This window comes from Pristis pectinata, chromosome 16 (assembly GCF_009764475.1).
Source record: "Pristis pectinata isolate sPriPec2 chromosome 16, sPriPec2.1.pri, whole genome shotgun sequence".
Classification (NCBI taxonomy): Eukaryota; Metazoa; Chordata; class Chondrichthyes; order Rhinopristiformes; family Pristidae; genus Pristis; species Pristis pectinata.
In genome coordinates, this window is record NC_067420.1 from 42,022,398 (window position 1) to 42,041,535 (window position 19,138).

The 19,138-nt window shown below is 40.9% G+C and overlaps 1 protein-coding gene across 2 annotated transcripts in view; it reads left to right on the forward strand.

Moving 5' to 3' along the window:
• unm_sa1614 (un-named sa1614) overlaps positions 1–19,138 on the forward strand; it is a 117,213-nt gene that overhangs the window by 24,637 nt on the left and 73,438 nt on the right. For both annotated transcript variants that reach the window (XM_052031150.1, XM_052031151.1), the window contains exon 2: positions 15,235–15,307. In XM_052031150.1, coding sequence (XP_051887110.1) covers positions 15,235–15,307 — 73 coding nt within the window. The remainder of the gene's footprint in view (positions 1–15,234; positions 15,308–19,138) is intronic.

Below are 19,138 nucleotides of genomic sequence, written 5' to 3' on the forward strand. Positions count from 1 at the left end.
AAAGTAGACACACTTCTGCCCATCCAACTGACTGTAATTTTGTCCTTTCAACTGCCTATCCTTCCTCGCAGTCTTTCTACATGCTGCATCTACTTGTACAGTAAATGCACCAGCCTCTGACCTAGCACTGGGGTTTCCATCCTCCTACCAAACTAGTTTAAACCCTCCACAACAGCTCTAACAAACCCGCCTGCGAGAATATTGGTCCCCCTCCAGTTCAGGTGTAACTCGTCCCTTTTGGACAGGTTGTACCTTCCCCAGAAGGGATCTCAATGATCAACAAATCTGAAACCCTGCCCCCCGCACCAACTCCTCAGCCACACATTCATTTGCCAAATCAACCTATTCTTACCCTCACTGGTGCGTGGCACAGTCAGCAATCCAGAGATTACTACCCTCGAGGTCCTGCTTTTCAGCTTCCTACCTAGCTCCCCATATTCCCTCTTCAGGACCTTATCTCTTTTCCTACCTATGTCATTGATACCAATATTACCACAACCTCTGGCTGTTTGCCCTCCCCCTTCAGAATGCTGTGGACCTGATCAGAGACATCCCTGACCCTGGCACCTGGGAGGCAACATACCATCCGGGAGTCTCTTTCATATCCACAGAATCTCCTGTCTGCCCCCCGTACTATGAATCCCTTATCATTGCTGTTCTCCTCTTCTTCCCCCCTTCCCTTCTGCACCACACAACCAGGCTCAGTGCCAGAGACCTGGTCACTGCAGCTTTCCTCTGGTAGGTTCTCCCCCCCCCGCCCCCCCAAACAGTATCCAAAGTGGTATACCTATTATTGAGGGGAACAGCCACAGGGGTACTCTGCACTAGCTGCCTATTCCCCTTCCTTCTCCTGACAATCACCCAGCTCCCTGCCTTCTGCAGCTTAGGAGTGACTGCCTCCCTGTAGCTCTTATCTATGAACTCCTCATTCTCCCATAGGAGCCAAAGGTCATCCAGCTGCATCTCCATTTCCCTAACACAAGTCTGTAAGCCGCTGCAGCTGGATGCACCTCATGCAGATGTAGCTATCAGAGAGACCAGAGATCTCCCAGAACTCCCGCAACTCACAAGATGAACACACCACTGACCTCAGAGCCATTCTAACTACTCTGGCCTGGCACTAATGGAAAAACCAAAGTAAGAAAGAAAGAAACTTACCTCAGCCTCCACTAGCCAAAGCCTCAGTCCCCCCACCCTGCAAGGTGAAACTCACAAGCACACACACAGAGACTCGCCTCTTTTCAAAGGTCCCGCTCCAAATCTGGCTCCAACTCCCGATGATCCTTCTTTCTCCCACTATGTAGAGTGGGGTGAGGGTGGATGATGTGATTTTAACCAGTGTGAATTGATAAAATGGTTGAATCCATATAAATATATGGCTTATCAAAAGCACAATGTGAACTTGCTGATTTCAGTATGTAAGGCTGCAATTGCCTGCCAATTAATCATTGGCATCGAGGACCCTGGTAAAAATGAAGAGAATGAGTATTCATGGGATAACACTCCAACAATTGGAGTCATAACTCACACAATGAAAGGTGATCATGATTGTGGGAGATCAATCATCCCATCCACAGGACATTACTGCACAGGTTCCTTATGGCAATATTCTAGGCTCAAGCATCTTCAGTTGCTTCATCAAGATCAGACAAAGGGATGTTTACGGATTGTAACATGTTCAATATCATTCTCAATTCAGCAAAAAAAACAATCCATGCTTGCTTGCGGTAGCCATCTCCCACAAGAGAATCTCACCACCTACTCAAGATTCAATGACATTTCCATCACTGAAATCACCAACCCCAACATCCTGGTATCACCATGAACTCAACTGGACCACCTAAATGAGTGCTGTATAGCAAGTTGGAAGCTGAGTCTCCTGCTGAGAGTTACTCACCTCATGGCACATCCAAAGCCTTTCCTCCATCTACAAGGTACAAATCAGGAGCATGTAGAATCTCTCCACAGCCAGATGAGTGCAGCTCCACAACTCAAGAAACTCCACGCCATCCAAGATAAAGTAGCCTGCTTGATTATAACCTTGTAACCCCCTAAATATGCATTGCCTCCACCACTGTTGTGCAGCGTGTACCATCTACAAAATTCACAGCACCTTGCAATTCCAGGACTTCTCCCTCCAAGACGGACAAGGACAACAGATGCATGGGGGAACACCATCATCTGCAAACTTACCTCCAAGTTGCCTCTATCCTGATTTGAAAATATATTACTGGTACTTCCTCATTGCTGGATCTAAGTTCCAGGACCTCTAACTCCATTGCACTGTGAGAGTACATTTATCAGAAAGATTGCAGCAGTTCAGGAAGGCAGGTCCCAACCACCTTCTCCTGGCAACTAAGGATGGGCAATAAACGTTAGTCTCACTGGCGACGTCCAGATCCTTTAAAACTCAGAATTTTAGAAAGGAATATTGACAATTTGTATATTAAATTATGCATTAAAAATAGACAATATTGGTTTGTGAAATTAATGCAGGCTATATGGACTTCCTGAGCTACCTAAAACTTGCCACTGAAACAAAACTGAATGCATGTGATTTTAATCAGGGGCTGAGAGATGATAATCAAATCTTCTGAAAAATATTGCTACCTCAAAGCTTCCTTAATTTTTTTTAATCCCAGCATTTGTTTGTTTATTCTTCTTGGGGAATTTTGGAGAAAATTGTGTTAGGATTTGTGGTAATCTTGTCAACTTTGTTCCATTTGGAACTTTTAAAAATCTATCTTGTACTGCAGTTTAGCTACTTTCTACAAATACCAAAGTGGATGCTTTTCAAGCAGCAGTATTATAAATTCCAGAGAAAATCAACAGTGGACTAACACAGAAACAGCAGCAGACTGTTCTTGTCACCTGCTGCATAACAGGAGATGTCCAGGGTCTCTCAGTTGGCCAATCATAAATGCGTCAGACAGGTGACAGATGTCTTATTTGCAAGATCTGGCAATTATATCTTACAGCTTCTCCCCATCACTCTGAGAAGGCACCCTAGTCAGCAGCCATAGAATGTATTTAATTGCACTTGTGGCTTTGGAGACACTCTCTGATCATCTAAGACTTTGCATTAGTGTCCAGGTAGTCTATAAACTTAAGTGTGTGCACGAGATATCCAACAGCTGTCACTATTCATTTGTCCAGCAACTGTTCAGTTTCTCTGATACATTCAAACCTTCAAGCAGATTTAAGGGCTGTAGGGATGATTAGTCCATTTGAGGAGCCCAACATCCAGGAACGCTAAACAGTGCTAGCTGTCTACTAAAAATATCATTAAGCATGCTGTCAGAATATTGACAATGCATTCTGGGTGCCTTCAGTGCTGTAGAGGTACTTTTCAATATGTGCAAGTCAAAATCTCAACTTCTATAATGCTCTGCTGTGGACTCAACAACATTCTCCAGCAGAAAGGATAGGGCACACGTGTCAGAGATGAATTAGAAATAAAAACAAAGTGCTAGGCACACCCAGCAGGTCAAGCAATACCTGTGAAAGAAGACATGTCCGAGATTGCTCATCAGAACTAGGAAAGAGAGAAAACAAATTAGTTTTCAGTAGCAGAGAAGGATGGGTTGAACAAAGGGAATATCTCTGATAAAATGAGGCAGTTAGAATCAGATTATGCTTCTTTGTCAGATTTATGTGTTGCTAATAGTAAAGCTGTGCCATGACCATCAGTCCAGATTGTACCAATAGATAGAGAAAAAGTAAGCCCAAATAATGGATAATAGATGGAAATGGTCGGTTCTGACACAGACTGAAAGGAAAAGCAAATTACCTAAAGCTGGAAAATTCAATATTGAGCTTGAAAGGCAGCAATGTGCCGAGACAAGATGAGATGTTCCTCAAGTTTGCTTTGGGTCACGTTATAACAGTGCAGGCCACAGATAGACAGATCAATGTTTCTATCATATTCTATTTTTATTTCAGATATCCAACATCTGCAGGTTTTTGATTTCTCACAAGGAATTAGAAGATGGAGGTAGTGTCTGAGAGTACTGGGAAAATCAGGCTGGTACTGGACCCTAGGAAAGGGAGTTTATAGAGTGCCTCTGGGATGCATTCTTGGAGCAGCTGGTACGAGAGCCGACCAGGGAGAGGGCTATTCTGGATTTAGTGCTGTGTAATGAGCAGGATTTGATAAGAGAACTCGAAGTAAAGGAGCCATTGGGAGGTAGTGACCATAACATGATAAGTTTTTATCTGCAATTGGAGAGGGAAAAGGGCAAATCAGAAGGGTCAATTTTGCAGTTGAACAAAGGAGACTATGGAGCCATGAGGGAGGAGCTGGCTAAAGTTGACTGGGCGGGCATCCTAGCAGAATTGTCAGTGGAACAGCAATGGCAGGTATTCTTGGGAATAATGCACAAGGTGCAGGATCAGTTTATTCCCCAGAGAAGGAAAGACTCAAAGAGGGGAAAGGGGCCACTGTGGCTGACAAAGGAAGTCAGAGATAGCATTGTGTTAAAAAGGAAGAAGTATGGCAGAGCCAAGCTGAGTGGGAAGATAGAAGATTGGGAAATTTTTAAGGTGCAGCAGAATTTAACTAAAAAGGTAATTCGGGAAGAAAAAATGAGGTACGAAGGCAAGCTAGCCAGGAATATTAAGGAGGATAGCAAAAGCTTTTTTAGGTATGTGAAGGGAAAGAAGTTAGTTAGGAACAATGTTGGGCCCTTGAAGACCGAATTGGGTGAAATTATTACGGGAAACGGAGATGGCAGTCGAATTTAATAAGTACTTTGGATCTGTCTTCACGGGGGAAGACGTAAGAAATCTCCCAGAGGTAAGGATGGACAAAAGGCAGAGGGTGACAGAGGAACTGAAGTGGATTGACATTAGGAAAGAAATGGTGATGGGTAGACTAATGGGGCTGAAGACTGACAAATCCCCAGGTCCAGATGGTCTGCATCCCACGGTACTAAAGGAGGTGGCTCTAGAAATTGTGGATGCATTGGTGATCATTTTCCGATGTTCCTTAGATTCGGGGTCAGTTCCTGAGGATTGGAGAATGGCTAATGTTATCCCACTTTTTAAGAAAGGAGGGAGGGAGAAAACGGGGAACTATCGTCCAGTTAGCCTAACATCTGTGGTGGGGAAGATGCTAGAGTCCGTTATTAAGGAAGAAATAGCGGCATATTTGGATAGCAATGATAGGATTGGGTCGAGTCAACATGGATTTACCAAGGGCAAATCATGCTTGACTAATCTACTGGAGTTTTTTGAGGACGTAACCAGGAAAATAGACGAGGGAGATTCAGTGGATGTTGTATACCTTGACTTTCAGAAGGCATTTGATAAAGTGCCGCACAGGAGATTGGTGGGTAAAATTAGGGCTCATGGAATTGGGGGGGCGGGTATTAACATGGATAGAAAACTGGTTGGTGGATAGGAAACAAAGTGTAGGGGTGAATGGATGTTTCTCAGAATGGCAGGCCGTGACTAGTGGGGTGCCACAGGGCTCGGTGCTGGGACCGCAGCTGTTTATGATCTATGTGGATGATTTAGATGAAGGCATTGTGAATAACATTAGCAAGTTTGCTGATGATACAAAGTTGGGTGGCAGTGCGACATGTGTAGAGGAAGTTAGGAGAATTCAAGGTGATTTGGATAGGTTGGGTAAATGGGCAGATACTTGGCAGATGAAGTTTAATGTGGATAAGTGTGAGGTTATCCACTTTGGGAGCAGGAACAGGAAGGCGGATTATTATCTGAATGGTGTGGAGTTAGGTAAGGGGGAAATACAAAGGGATCTAGGAGTCCTTGTTCATCAGTCACTGAAAGTGAATGAGCAAGTGCAGCAGGCAGTGATGAAGGCTAATGGAATGTTGGCCTGTATTACAAGGGGAATTGAGTACAAAAGCAAAGAGATTCTTTTGCATTTGTACAGGTCCCTGGTGAGACCACTCCTGGAGTATTGTGTACAGTTTTGGTCTCCAGGGTTAAGGAAGGATATCCTGGCTATAGAGGGCGTGCAGCGTAGGTTTACAAGGTTAATTCCAGGGATGTCGGGACTGTCTTATGCTGAGAGGTTGGAGAGACTGGGATTGTACACGCTGGAATTGAGAAGATTGAGAGGGGATCTGATTGAAACATACAGGATTATTAAGGGATTGGACAAGATAGAGACAGGAAATATATTCCAGATGTTGGGGAAGTCCAGGACCAGGGGCCATGATTTAAGAATAAGGGCTAGGCCATTTAGGACAGAGGGAAGGAAAGACTTCTCCCAGAGGGTTGTGAATTTGTGGAATGCACTGCCTCAGAGGGCAGTGGAGGCCAATTCTCTGGGCACTTTCAAGAAGGAGCTAGATAGGTTTCTTATAGATAGGGAAATCAAGGGATATGGGGACAAGGCAGGAACAGGATATTGATTGTTGAGGATCAGCCATGATCTCAAAATGGCGGTGCAGACTCGAAGGGCCGAATGGTCTACTTCTGCTCCTATTGTCTATTGTCTACTCCACACTTCCTTATTGTTGTGAGTTATGGAAGGCTCCTCGGCTTATCCATCTGCTCCTTTGATCCAACACAAACCAGTCCTGCAAACAGATGTTGCCCAAACCCCAGTCTATGATCTCTGCATTCCACACATGGTATAAGATCCCTTGCTATTCAACGAATGTAATTTCTGCAGATCATAAAGGAGCATTAAAATACTCGTTTCCTGTAAGCTCAAACAACTGAACCTTAACCTCTGTAAAATAACCCACATGGAAATCCTTGTGCAACAACAAATCCTCCTTCTTCCTCTAACACTTATGAGTTGTACCCTGCTTTACTTTTCAATACTTTAATGTATATTTCAGATCATGCTGTGTTATTGTTTTTGATGCCCTATCTGTGTTAGAGGGGATTTTGGAGTTATATTATGTGGCTATGGAGTTACAATGAGTAATGTTCAAACCCAGAAAGATATTTAGAATTTAGATTGTATGTTAAATGAGGTGCCAGACAAGATAGTTGCAGAATCATAAGATCATATGAATATGATAGAGCGGAAGCAGAGAGGAGAAGCAATTCTTGTATTCCACAATGTGGTTCCAATGAACACCATATAAAAGAGGTTCTTCATTCAAGTAGATAATATTGATACCCTTCAGTGAGCCAATCTTCAACACATTCTGCTAAACCTTAGAAGCCGGAATGGGTTATTTGACCATCATTCAGTAAGGTTTAACTCTTCTAACCTTTAGCCTCAACTTCACTTCCTCTTAATCTTTGATTTCTCTACAGTCCAAAATTCTATCCATTAGATCGTTGAATATATTTACTGATGCAGTATCCAGACCTGCCTGGTGCAGAGAATTCCAAAGATTTACAAACTTCCAAGAAGAAATTCCTCCTCTGGTTTTAGACTCCCTCAGTTCCCACCAGAAGAAACAAGCATACAACGTTCACCTTGTAGAGCCCCCTCAGAATCATGTGTGATTCCATAAGATCAATTTTCATTCTTCTAAACTCAACACCTACATTTAAAAGTATTACATCATTTAAATAACATTCTGTTCCTCTATTCTTGCTACCAAAGTGGTTTGTGTCATATTCTCCATTTACTATATTTTTATCCACTTAACACAATATTTCCCCTTGCAGGCACTTTATGCTCTGCTCACACCTTGCTGTTCCATCTACTATTTCATTGGCCAACTTGAATACCTGAGATTCAGTCCTTTCATCTGTCATTAAAATAGATTGTAAATAGCTAATGTTGCAGTATTGATCCTGAGGCACTCCGCTAGTTGCAGCTTGCTAATCTGAACATGACATGTTTTGAACCTACTATTCTCAGTCAGTTAATCAGTGCTCTATATTAACTTCAATAAATTGAAACACTTATTTTATCTCTAATGTAGAATTATGTGATCTTCATGTGTAATTTATTTGAATGCCTTTTGTAAATCCACATACACTTCATCCAGGTTGCCCCTCATCTATCTTGCTAGTCATGTTTTCAAAGAGTCTCTAGTAAATAAGTTGAACACAATTTCCTTTGCATTAAACCACATGGACTCTGCCTAATCATACTATGATTTTCTAAGTTCCTATTACTACTTCTGCAATAAGGGATTCCATTATTTTCTTGTGACTAATGTTAGGCTAACTGGTCTTGTTTCTTTCCTTCATTTAAGAATAGTAGTGTTAGCTGTTTTCCATTCTGCTGCTGTCTTTCCAAACTCTAGGAAGTTTTGACAACCAATGCACCCGTTATCTCTGCTGACACCACTTCAAATCCTAATGCCATTAGGTCCAAGAGACTCACCAGCCTTTAGTTCCAGTAGTTTACCTAGTAATGATATTGATTATTTTAAGTTCCTTCCTCTAATTTGTTTTTGTGCTTACAGTATCTTCTGCTGTGAACATGGGAAATATGTCTAACAAAACTGACATTTCTTTATCTCCCATTATTAATTCCTTGTTTCAACTTCCAAGAGACCAGCATCTGCTCTGGTATTCTTCTTACATACTTGTGGAAACTCCTACAATCTCATTTTGTTCCTTGGAAGTTAACATATCTTTTTCTCCTATTTCATCAATTCTTTAGCCAGTGCTAATTTCTATAATTTTCCCTATCCTGAGATCTACTACTACTATTTGAAAAGCTATACGCCTTTTAATCTAATACCACCTCAACATTTTTAGCTAGCCACAGGTAGGCACTTTTCTTGTGGAACCTTTATTTCTGATAAATTCTTCATTTACAATTGTGAAATATTAAATTCTGTCACTGTTTATCTATTGTTCTACCTTTTTATGCAAATTTTCAATGTACTTTAGTCTACTTTCCCCTCATATTTATAAGATTGCCTTTATTTAAATTTAAGACTCCAGGTTTGTACTGAAATTTGTCACTCAAATTAAATATGAAATTCTGAAATATTATAATCACTTTTCCCCAAGAGATGCTTTATCATGAGATTACATATAACCAGATCTAAATTAGCCTGTTCCCTGGTTGAATTCATAACATATTGCAACAGGAAATTATCTTGAGTGTATTTCACTAATTAGACCTTAAAACTACTTTTGTGCTCAGTCTATGTGATGATCAAAGTTGCCCACAATCATTGCAATTTCTTTTTTGATTGATTGATATTTTGGAGGGGTCAGAAGTCTGTCTTACGTGTCCATCTGGTCTCTTGACGCTGAATTTTGTAGTAATTTGTGTTTTATTATTTCTTGAAATATGTGGATTTATTTCCAATTTGGTTAGAGTTCCCTACATTCATTAATTCCTCATGATGTCATGAAGATAATCCATTGAGAATCGGTGAATGATATAGACATTCCGTCTTATTTGTAGTGGGAACTGTTTTAAGCAGTACACTTCAGGATAACATGTCACAGATTTGGTTTTGAAACTAATGAGCACACAATGTCAGCACTAAAACTGAATGAGGAAGTGCACAGTTGCAATTCATGGTCTTATGGGATTTCTAAAACTATTTCAACAGCAGAGGGATATGAGCTGTATCTTTCCATATATGGTGATAAAGGCCATTTGGCAAAGAGCCAAATAGCCATTGAAGTTCCTGTCTGAGAAACTGAGAGTTCAAAATGAAGACTAACTTTATTTCTTGTTCAGTATGCTCTAATGACTAGTGTTTCCTTCTACGTCATTTTACTTTAAATGGAACCAATCAAATTCCTCAATTCATCTTCTCCAAGTGTCATTTGTGTCTGCCCCTTGAAGTTTTGATATAGACCCTGTTCATTCTTTGTTAACAATATCCACCTAAAATACTTGTGTTGATTTCTGTGTTATCATTAATAGTGTAAATTTAGTTAGTCACCAGACTTGATTGATGTGTAGAATGCGCTTTCATTTTTTTCCCCAATTTTTCATTCTCAGTAAGTTATCACAATTTACCACATTGATTGCTGATATAATGATGTAATTTATAGGTTTCAATAAACACCCACTTTTATTTAAACTCTTCCCTGAAACTATAATGCAAAAGCCAATAACAAGACATTTACTGTTTCTTCTTAATTTCACTGAGTATTTGTGATATTTTAAAAGCTTAGTTTTGGTCTATATTCTTTAGTAGCTATGGTCTTTTCAAATGGAAGCAGAAGGTTGCAACCTATTGATTAGTAACTAAGCCAGTATACAAGAGCCATATACAATCTAAAGATGCATTTCATTTCAAAAGGTTGATGAACTGATTGTTTCTGGCATTAAAGGACTAGGGCTAATGGGCTCAAATAAAAGCGGGTGGCCATTCAGGCCACAGATGAGGAGAATTTCTTCCCTAGAGGGTGGTGAATCATTGGAATTCCAAGTGGGAGCTGTTTTCCCTGGAGCAAAGAAGGCTGAGAGGTTTTAGACATACATTAACAGGAGGGTAACTAGGGAGAACTTGGATCACTCAAGGACAAAGGAGGGAATTTATGCCTGGAGACAGAGGAAGTGAGTGAGATAGTAAATAAGTACTTCACATCGGTATTCACCATGGAGGGGGATGTTCAGGATGGTGAGATCAGGGAGGGGCATGGTGATTTTCTAGGGCATGTCGATATCAAGAAGGAGGAGGTGTTGGGGCTCTTGAAGAACATTAAGGTAGATAAGTTCCCAGTGCCTGATGGGATCTATACCAGGTTACTAAGAGAAGCAAGAGAGGAGATTGGTATTGGTATTGGTTTATTATTGCCACTTGTACAGTGAAAAACTTGTCTTGCAAACTGATCGTACAGGTCAATTCATTACACAGTGCAGTTACGTTGAGTCAGTACAGAGTGCATTGATGTAGTACAGGTAAAAACAATTACAGTACAGAGTAAAGTGTCACAGCTACAGAGAAAGTGCAGTGCAATAAGGTGCAAGGTCACAACAAGGTAGATCGCGAGGTCATAGTCCATTCATTGTATCAGGGAACTGTTCAATAGTCTTATCACAGTGGGGTAGAAGCTGTCCTTAAGTCTGGTGGTATGTGCCCTCAGGCTCCTGTATATTCTACCTGATGGAAGAGGAGAGAAGAGAGAGTGTCCCGGGTGGGAGGGGTCTTTGATTATGCTGACTGCTTCACCAAGACAATGAGAGGTAAAGACAGAGTCCAAGGAGGGGAGGCTGATGCACTGGGCTGTGTCTACAACTCTCTGCAGTTTCTAGTAGGCCTGGGCAGAGTAGTTGCCATACCAAGCCGGTGATACATCCAGATAGGATGCTTTCTATGGTGCATCGGTAAAAGTTGGTGAGAGTCAAAGGGGACAAGCCAAATTTCTTTAGCCTCCTGAGGAAGTAGAGGCACTGGTGAGCTTTCTTGGCTGTGGCATCTAAGTGACTTGACCAGGACAGGCTATTGGTGATGTTCACTCCCAGGAACTTGAAGCTCTCAACCCTCTCGACCTCAGTACCATTGATGTAGACAGGTGCATGTACACCACCCCCTCTCTTGAAGTCAATGACCAGCTCTTTTGTTTTGTTGACATTGAGGGAAAGGTTGTTTTCATGACACCATTCCACTAAGTTCTCTATCTCCTTCCTGTACTCCAACTCATCGCTGTTTGAGATACGGCCTACAATGGTGGCGTCATCTGCAAACTTGTAGATGGAGTTAGAGCAGAATCTGGCCACACAGTCATGTGTGTATAGGGAGTAGAGTAGAGGGCTGAGGATGCAGCCTTGTGGGGCACCAGTGTTGAGAATTGCTAGGGACATGATAGAGATTTTTGTATCATTTTTAGCCACAGGCGAGGTCCCAGAGGACTGGAGAGTTGCAATGTTGTTCTTTTGTTTAAGAAAGGCAACAGGGATAAACCGAGAAATCAAAGGCCGGTGAGCCTGAGATTAATGGTAGGGAAATTATTGGAGAAGATTCTATTTGGAAAAACATAGACTTATTAGGGATAGTCAGCATGGCTTTGACTCATAAATTTGATTGAGTTTTTTGAGGAAGTGATGATGATTGATGAGGGTAAGGCAGTGGATTTTATATACATAAACTTTAGTAAAGCTTTTGACAAGATCATTCATGGTAGGCTGATCCAAAAGATTAAGTCACATGGAGTCCATGGAGACTTTGTAGATTGGATTCAAAATCGGTTTGGCCATAGAAGACAGAGGGTGGTGGTGGAAGGGTGTTATTCTGTGACTGGTGGTGTTCCGCAAGGATCAGTGCTGGGATCTCCGTTGTTTGTAATATATATAAATGATCTGGAGGAAAAGGTAGATGGGTTGATTAGTAAGTTTGCAGACAATGCAAAAATTGGCAGAGTTGTGGATAATGAGAAAGGTTGTCAAAGATTTCAGCTGGATATAGACTAGTTAGAAACATGGGCAGAGAACTGGCAGATGGAATTTAATTCAGACGTGTGGGGTGTTGCACTTTGGGAGGTCAAATGTAGGATGAAAGTATACAGTAAATGGCAGGGCCCTGAGAGGGATTGATGGACAGAGGGATCTTGTGATGCAAGTCCATAGCTCCCTGAAAGTGGCAACACGAGTAGATAGGGTGGTGAAGAAGGTGTATGGCAGACTTGCTTTCATCAGTCGGGGTGTGGAGTATAAAAGTCAAGAAGTCACGTTGCAGCTGTATAAAACTTTGGTTCAGCCACATTTGGAGTATTGTATGCAGTTCTGGTTGACACATTACAGGAAGGATGTGGAGGCTTTTGAGAGGATGCAGAAGAAGTTCACCTGGATGTTGCCTAGATTAGAGAGTATTAGCCATAAGGAGAGGTTGGAGAAACTTGGATTGTTTTCTCTGGAGTGTTGGAGGCTGAGGGAGTCTTGATAGAAGCATATAAAATTATAAGAGGCATAGATAGGGTAGATAGTTTTTTTTCCAGGGTAGCTTTAAAGTGAGAGGGGGGAAGTTTATAAAGGGGATGTATGAGGCAAGGTTTTTTACACAGAGAGTGGCAGGTGCCTGGAATTCACTGCAGGGGAAATGGTGGAAGCAGATACAATAGCAACGTTTAAGAGGTATATAGATAGGCACACGAACAGGCAGGGAATGGAGGGATACAGATCATGTGCAGATAGATAGGATTATTTGGATTGGCATCCTAGTGGACACTGATATTGTGGGCCGAAGGTTCCTGTGCTGTACTGTTCTATGTTATATGACCTCATAGAGGTTTATAAAATTGAAGGGCATAGATAGTCTCAGTCTTTTTCCCAGGGTAGAGGAACCTAAAACTAGAGGACATAGGTTTAAGGTGAGAGGGGAAAGATTTATAGCAGAACTGAGGGACAAGTTATTCACACAGAGAGTAGTAGATATCTGGAACAAGCTGTCAGAGAAGATGGTGGAGGCTGGTACAATCACAATGTTTAAAGGACATTTGGACAGGTAGACAGGAAAGGTTTAGAGGAATATGAACTAAACACAGGCAAATGGGACTAGCTCAGATTGGCAACCAGTATAGATAGGCATCTTGGTCAGCATGGATGAGTTGGGCCAAATGGCCTGTTTCTCTGCTGTATAGCTCTATGAATCTATTATAACTGTCTAGACCTGTCTTGGCTTCCAGATAACAAAATTGGGAGAAAATGAGAAAATGGCTAGCTCCAAAATGAACACTGATCAATTCCCATTCCTTCAATTTTGGTTAGGAGTCAGGATGAAAGTTGTGATGAGATCAGAGGGAGGGACAGGGCATCACAGAAAAATGCGACTATCTCATTCTATGTACATTGATTAAGAAATTGGATCATCAGCTCAAACTGATAACTAGAGTACCTGGTTACATTTTCAGAGTTGCGCGATTTGGCCCCAAAATTGCTATAATTTATTTCCAGTCCAGAAATAGCAGCATTGTGCTGAAAAACACAACACTACTCTGCAAGACTTTCAAGGCTTTTATTTTCATGCTCATTTCTTGTGAGGTCCATTACTGCATGGCCAAAGCCAACACTGGCAAATCGCAATTTGAGGAGTAACATTTAAACTACTGCAAAGTATTCGTTCATTGTGTTAAAGCTACATGACCTTTTTTTTTTGCAAGCAAAACTGACAATCAAGGAGCATCAATTCAATATTGACACTTGCAGTATGGAGTACTCCTTTACTGTTAGTGTTGCAGGAGGCTGGAGGTCCGATGTCTGACATGCCCACAACTAATAGTGCTTGGAACTAATTGCATAATTGAAAACTGAGGAGTGTTCAGCAGTGTTCTTGCAATGACACCCTTGTCTGCTGGTGGCATATGTCCATCTGACGTTTTCATCAGCGAGGAAAAATGAACAGTAAATAAAGGAACCATTGGCAAATAGACAAGGTTCTTTTCAAAGGTGTGTAATGGTTCAGTCAGTAGGGTTCGCACCTCAGTGTCAGAAGATTCTTGGTTCATGCTCCAGGGATAATCACGCTTATCTGGACTGGTAATCCAGTGCTGCACTGAGGACGTGTTGAAAGTCGTGCTCTTTGTACAAGAAATTAAACAGAGATCTCTCAGATGATCCATGGCACTATCTAAGGACAAGCAGGGGAATTATCCAATGTTTATCCATCAGTGATAATGAAATAGATCTTGCAATTATATTCATAAGTATTCATAAAGTTTGTGGGACCTTGTTGTCTGCAAATTGTTTATTATTTCCTGCATTGCAATAATGACTACACTTTAAAAGTACTTAATAAGGCTTGAAGCACCTTGCAACATCTTGAAAAGGAGCTGTATTGGTTTATTGGTTTCCACTTTGATATCATTGTACATTTTGCTTGCTTGGGGCGAGAAGAAATGGTAACCAAATTTCCAGACTGCTAACATTGAAAGTATCATTAATATTGAGTACCAACAAATTATGAGTAGTAATAAGTTGGAGGAAGGGATGAAAAACATGGCATATGCAAATGTAAGATGGTACATTCTAGATAGAGAACATGCACAAAATAATTGAATATTTAGGCCTACATTTTATGGCTAGTGCTATGGAAAACTATAATCAAAATTAATCGTAAGTCCACATAAAAATTCAGTCAGACCATACTTAAAGTAGTGTATTCAGATTTGGGTTGCAGTCAAGTAGAAAGATATTGAGGCAACTGATGGTGCAGGCCGGATTGGCAAGTATAACCTACATTCCCAATAAACCTACACTAGAAGAAAGCTATTAAGCCTGTGGAAATTTGGAACTAATGTTTGTTCACTACAAACCATAACATGTCTTCACATGATTGTGCAAATTCTCAGACTTTTGGTCACTTTTATTTACTATCATACTTGTAAAGGGTGATTGATGTCTTAACAGACTGATGTTTTAATTTCTTTCCCTAGACTTTAGACAAGGACAGGTCTGTACTCCAGAAAATGAAGAAGGCAGTCAAAATGAGATATACCTCAGGTCAAGGTAAAGAGCATGAATATATCTTTAAATTTAATAACATTTAAAAATGCTTTCAAGAATGGTTATTTTGTTATATAGATAATATGGATATTTAGATCTTACAGTTTTGCAGTTAAGGCATCAGGACATCAGGTGTCTTTCAGTTAGAGAGTTTAACATCTGCAATTGAATCCAAAATTAAATTACTGATTTGTGTCTTTGCATTCTAAGACACATACCAAAGTGTTTGTTGAGTCCATGTTCTCTTTTTACTGCTGTTTTTTCCCTGATTTTTTTTTATTGATCTAGCCCTCATTCTTGTCTTTAACATCTCTAGACTTGATTATTTCAAGGCATCCTTGGATGTCCTCTCATCTTGTGCCCTCCATAAACCTGAAGTTATATATTTAGATTTTAGATATGACTCTGCTACTTATTTTCTATCAAACCAAATCCTGCTCACCCATCACTCATGTGCTTCATCAGCTCTTGGTTAGGCAGTGCCTGAATTTAAAATAAAACATCGTACTCTTGTTTTCGAACCTCTCTGTGGTCTTGCTCTTCAGTGGCTTTATAATCTCCTCCAGTCCTGAAACCTCCAAGATAAAAACAGAAAATTCTGGAATCACTCAACAGGTAAAGCAGCATCAGTGGGGAGAGAAGCATTCTGCAGCTGGGTGCAGACCAAAGCTATCACGATAACAATTAGTTTAAAACCAGGAGCTGGAGACATAAAAGAAAAAAAGAAACAAATTGAAATAGAGAGTTGTAGTCTCTACCTTGCAAAAGCTAAACATCAGCTCTCGGACACCTCTACACACCTCCCACTGGACCATGTCCTCACCCCTGAAAATGAGGTCATCATCTCTGAGATGGTCACAGATCTTGCACAAGTAGCCTATCCTAATAAACCTTTGATCTAGCCTGCTCTTGGTCCCATAGAACTTATTTCTTCCTATCTTGACCTAATTCTTCCTTAAACTTCCCTTGTCTACTCCTTTTCCACTCACATCTGTGACACCTTTGAAGGCCTCCACCACTTTGACACTTTCCAGTTTACCAGTCCTAATCAACTCATCTTCATCATGGACATCTAAACCTTCTATATTGCCCCTCAAGGATGGTCTGAGGGCACTTTAATTCTTCCTTGAACAGAAGCCAATTTCTTCCCTTCTATCACTTGGCTGAACTCTTTCTTACATTGGACAACTTCTCCTTCAACTCAGCTCACTTTCTTTTAGTCAAAGGTGCAGTTGCCTTCTTGGATTGTTGGATATATGGAATAGTCCTTGTTGTAGAGCTATTCAGGCCCTCTTCCTCAACTGTTTTCCATCTGTTCTCTGCTAATTAAAACATGGTTGTTTTCTTATTTTTCCAGTTCTGATGAAGGATCCTTGACCCGAAATGTCGACTCTGTTTCTGCCAAGTGCTTCCAGCACTTTCTGTTTTTGTCTTGGATTTTCTGAATCTGCAGTTTTTTGCTTCAAACTTCCAAGATATTTATGTTCCTTCAATAGTCCCACTTCTAAGCGTTCTACCATTGACAGCTCTGCATTTCAGCTATCAAGATGTTTAAGCTAATACTCCTATGAAGCTCCTTGTTAAATCTGTTGCACAAATACAGATTGTTGTTGTTGATTCATTTATTCTTGTGGAGCTTGATACACAAGGCGCCCCATGTGTTTGATGTGTGACCCTTTGTACATTAGGTCTACTATAATTATGGCAAACCACAGTTTATCATTTGGAATTAATGTTGTAGGAGTCTGTCATGTCATTGCATAACAATCCAAATTACCAGATCTGAATTAGTCACCACAATTAAAATGAACTATTTTGCCCAATTTTAGGCAACTTGTATCTCATGTGACATAGCTACATGAGTGACTTATGAGAGGAATTTTTTTTTAATCTAGATATAATAGGGAGTTTAAACCCACCTTTGTTACCTGAAAAGAAATTATGCAATAGAAATACCAGCTTGTTTGTATTCTATTCCCATTGAATTCTCTAGGGGAAGGTGATCAGCCAGAGATCATTGTACATATTCGTACCAATGACATAGGTAGAAAAAAGGGATGAGGTCCTACAGAATGAATGTAAGTTAAAAAGCAGGACCTCAAGGGTAGTAATATCTGGATTACTACAGGTTCCACCTGCAATAGAGAGTAGGAATAGGAGGATAGGGTAGATGACTGCACGGATGAAGATTCAGATGTTACAGATGCTATAGGAAGGATAGAGGTGGAGGTAAGTGAAGAGGGGGAGTTGTGTTTTTGATTAGAGAGAACATCATGACAGAGAGGATATTCCTGGGGGGTTGTTCAGTGAGGTTATATGGATAGAATTGAGAAATAACAAGAGGGTGATCACTTTGATGGGATTGTACTACAGGCCACCCAGTAGTCAGCGGGGAGTAGAGGAGCATATATGTAGGGAGATCCACAGACTGCTCTAAGAATAATAGGGTTGTAATTGTAGGGGATTTTACTTTTCTAAACATTGACTGGAATGCCGGAGTGTTAAGGGCTTGGATGGCGAGGTGTTTGTTAAGTGTGTTCAGGAAAAATTTCTCTATCAATATGTAGATGACCCTACTAGAGAAGGGGCAAAACTTGACATCCTCTTGGCAAATAAGGCAGGGCAAATGATTGAAGTGTTTAGTGGTGGAGCACTTTGGGACCAGTGGCCATAATTCTATTAGTTTTAAAATAATTATGGAAAAAGATAGGACTGATCCACAAGTTAAAGTCCTAAATTGGGGCAAGGCCAATTTAGTGTTTTTAGACAGGAACTTTCAAAAGTTGATTGGGGAAACTGTTTTCAGGTAAAGGAATGTCTGGAAAGTGAGAGGCTTTTAAAAGTGAGAGAGCACGAGCACAGGGCTAGCACATTCCTGTTTAGAGGGAAGGGTAAAGGTGGCAGGAGTAAGGAACCTTTTGATGATAAGAAATATTGAGGCTCCTGTGTAGAAAAAAAAGGAGGCATATGTCAGGTATAGGTAGCTGGGATTAAGTGAATTCCTAAGGAGTTTCGTGGGTGTAAGAGTATGCTTTAGAGGGAAATTAACTCAGCACAAAGGGAATGAGGTGGCTTTGGCAGATAAGTAAAGCAGAATCCAAAGATATTCTACAACTATATTAAGGGCAAAGAGCAACTAGGGAGAGAATATGCCCCTTAAAGATCAACAGGGTCATCTATATGTGGAGCCACAGGAGATGGGAAGGTCCTTAATGAAAATTTCCCGTCTGTATTTACCGTGGAGAAAGACATGGATGCAAGGGCACTCGAGGAAGTTAATGGTGATGTCTTGAAGACAGTCCACATTGCAGAACAGGATGTGCTGCTGGTCTTAAAACACATAAATCTCCAGGGCCTGATCAAGTATCCTAGGTATTGTGGGAAGCTAGGGAAGAAATTTCAGGGCCTCTTGTGGAGATATTGGTATCATCAATAGCTAATGGTTTGAGGTGCCAGAAGACTGGAGGATGACTGATGTTGTGCCTTTATTATGAAAGGCTGCAAGGAAAAAGCCTGGGAACTACAGACCAGTGAGCCTAAAGTCAGTGCTAGGTAATGTATTGGAGAGGATTCCGAAGAGACAGGTTGTACATGCATTGGAAAGGCAAGTACTGATTAGGGATAGTCAGCATGGCTTTGAGCATGAGAAATTGTGTCTCACGAATTTGGTTGAGTTTTTTGAAGAGGTGATCAAGAAGATAGATGAGGGAAGTGCGGTTAGATGTTGTCTACATGGACTTAAGCAAGGCTTTTGACGAGGTACTGCATGGTAGGCTAGTCCGGAAAGTTAGATCACCTAGGATACAGGGTGAGCTAGCCAATTGGAAACAAAAT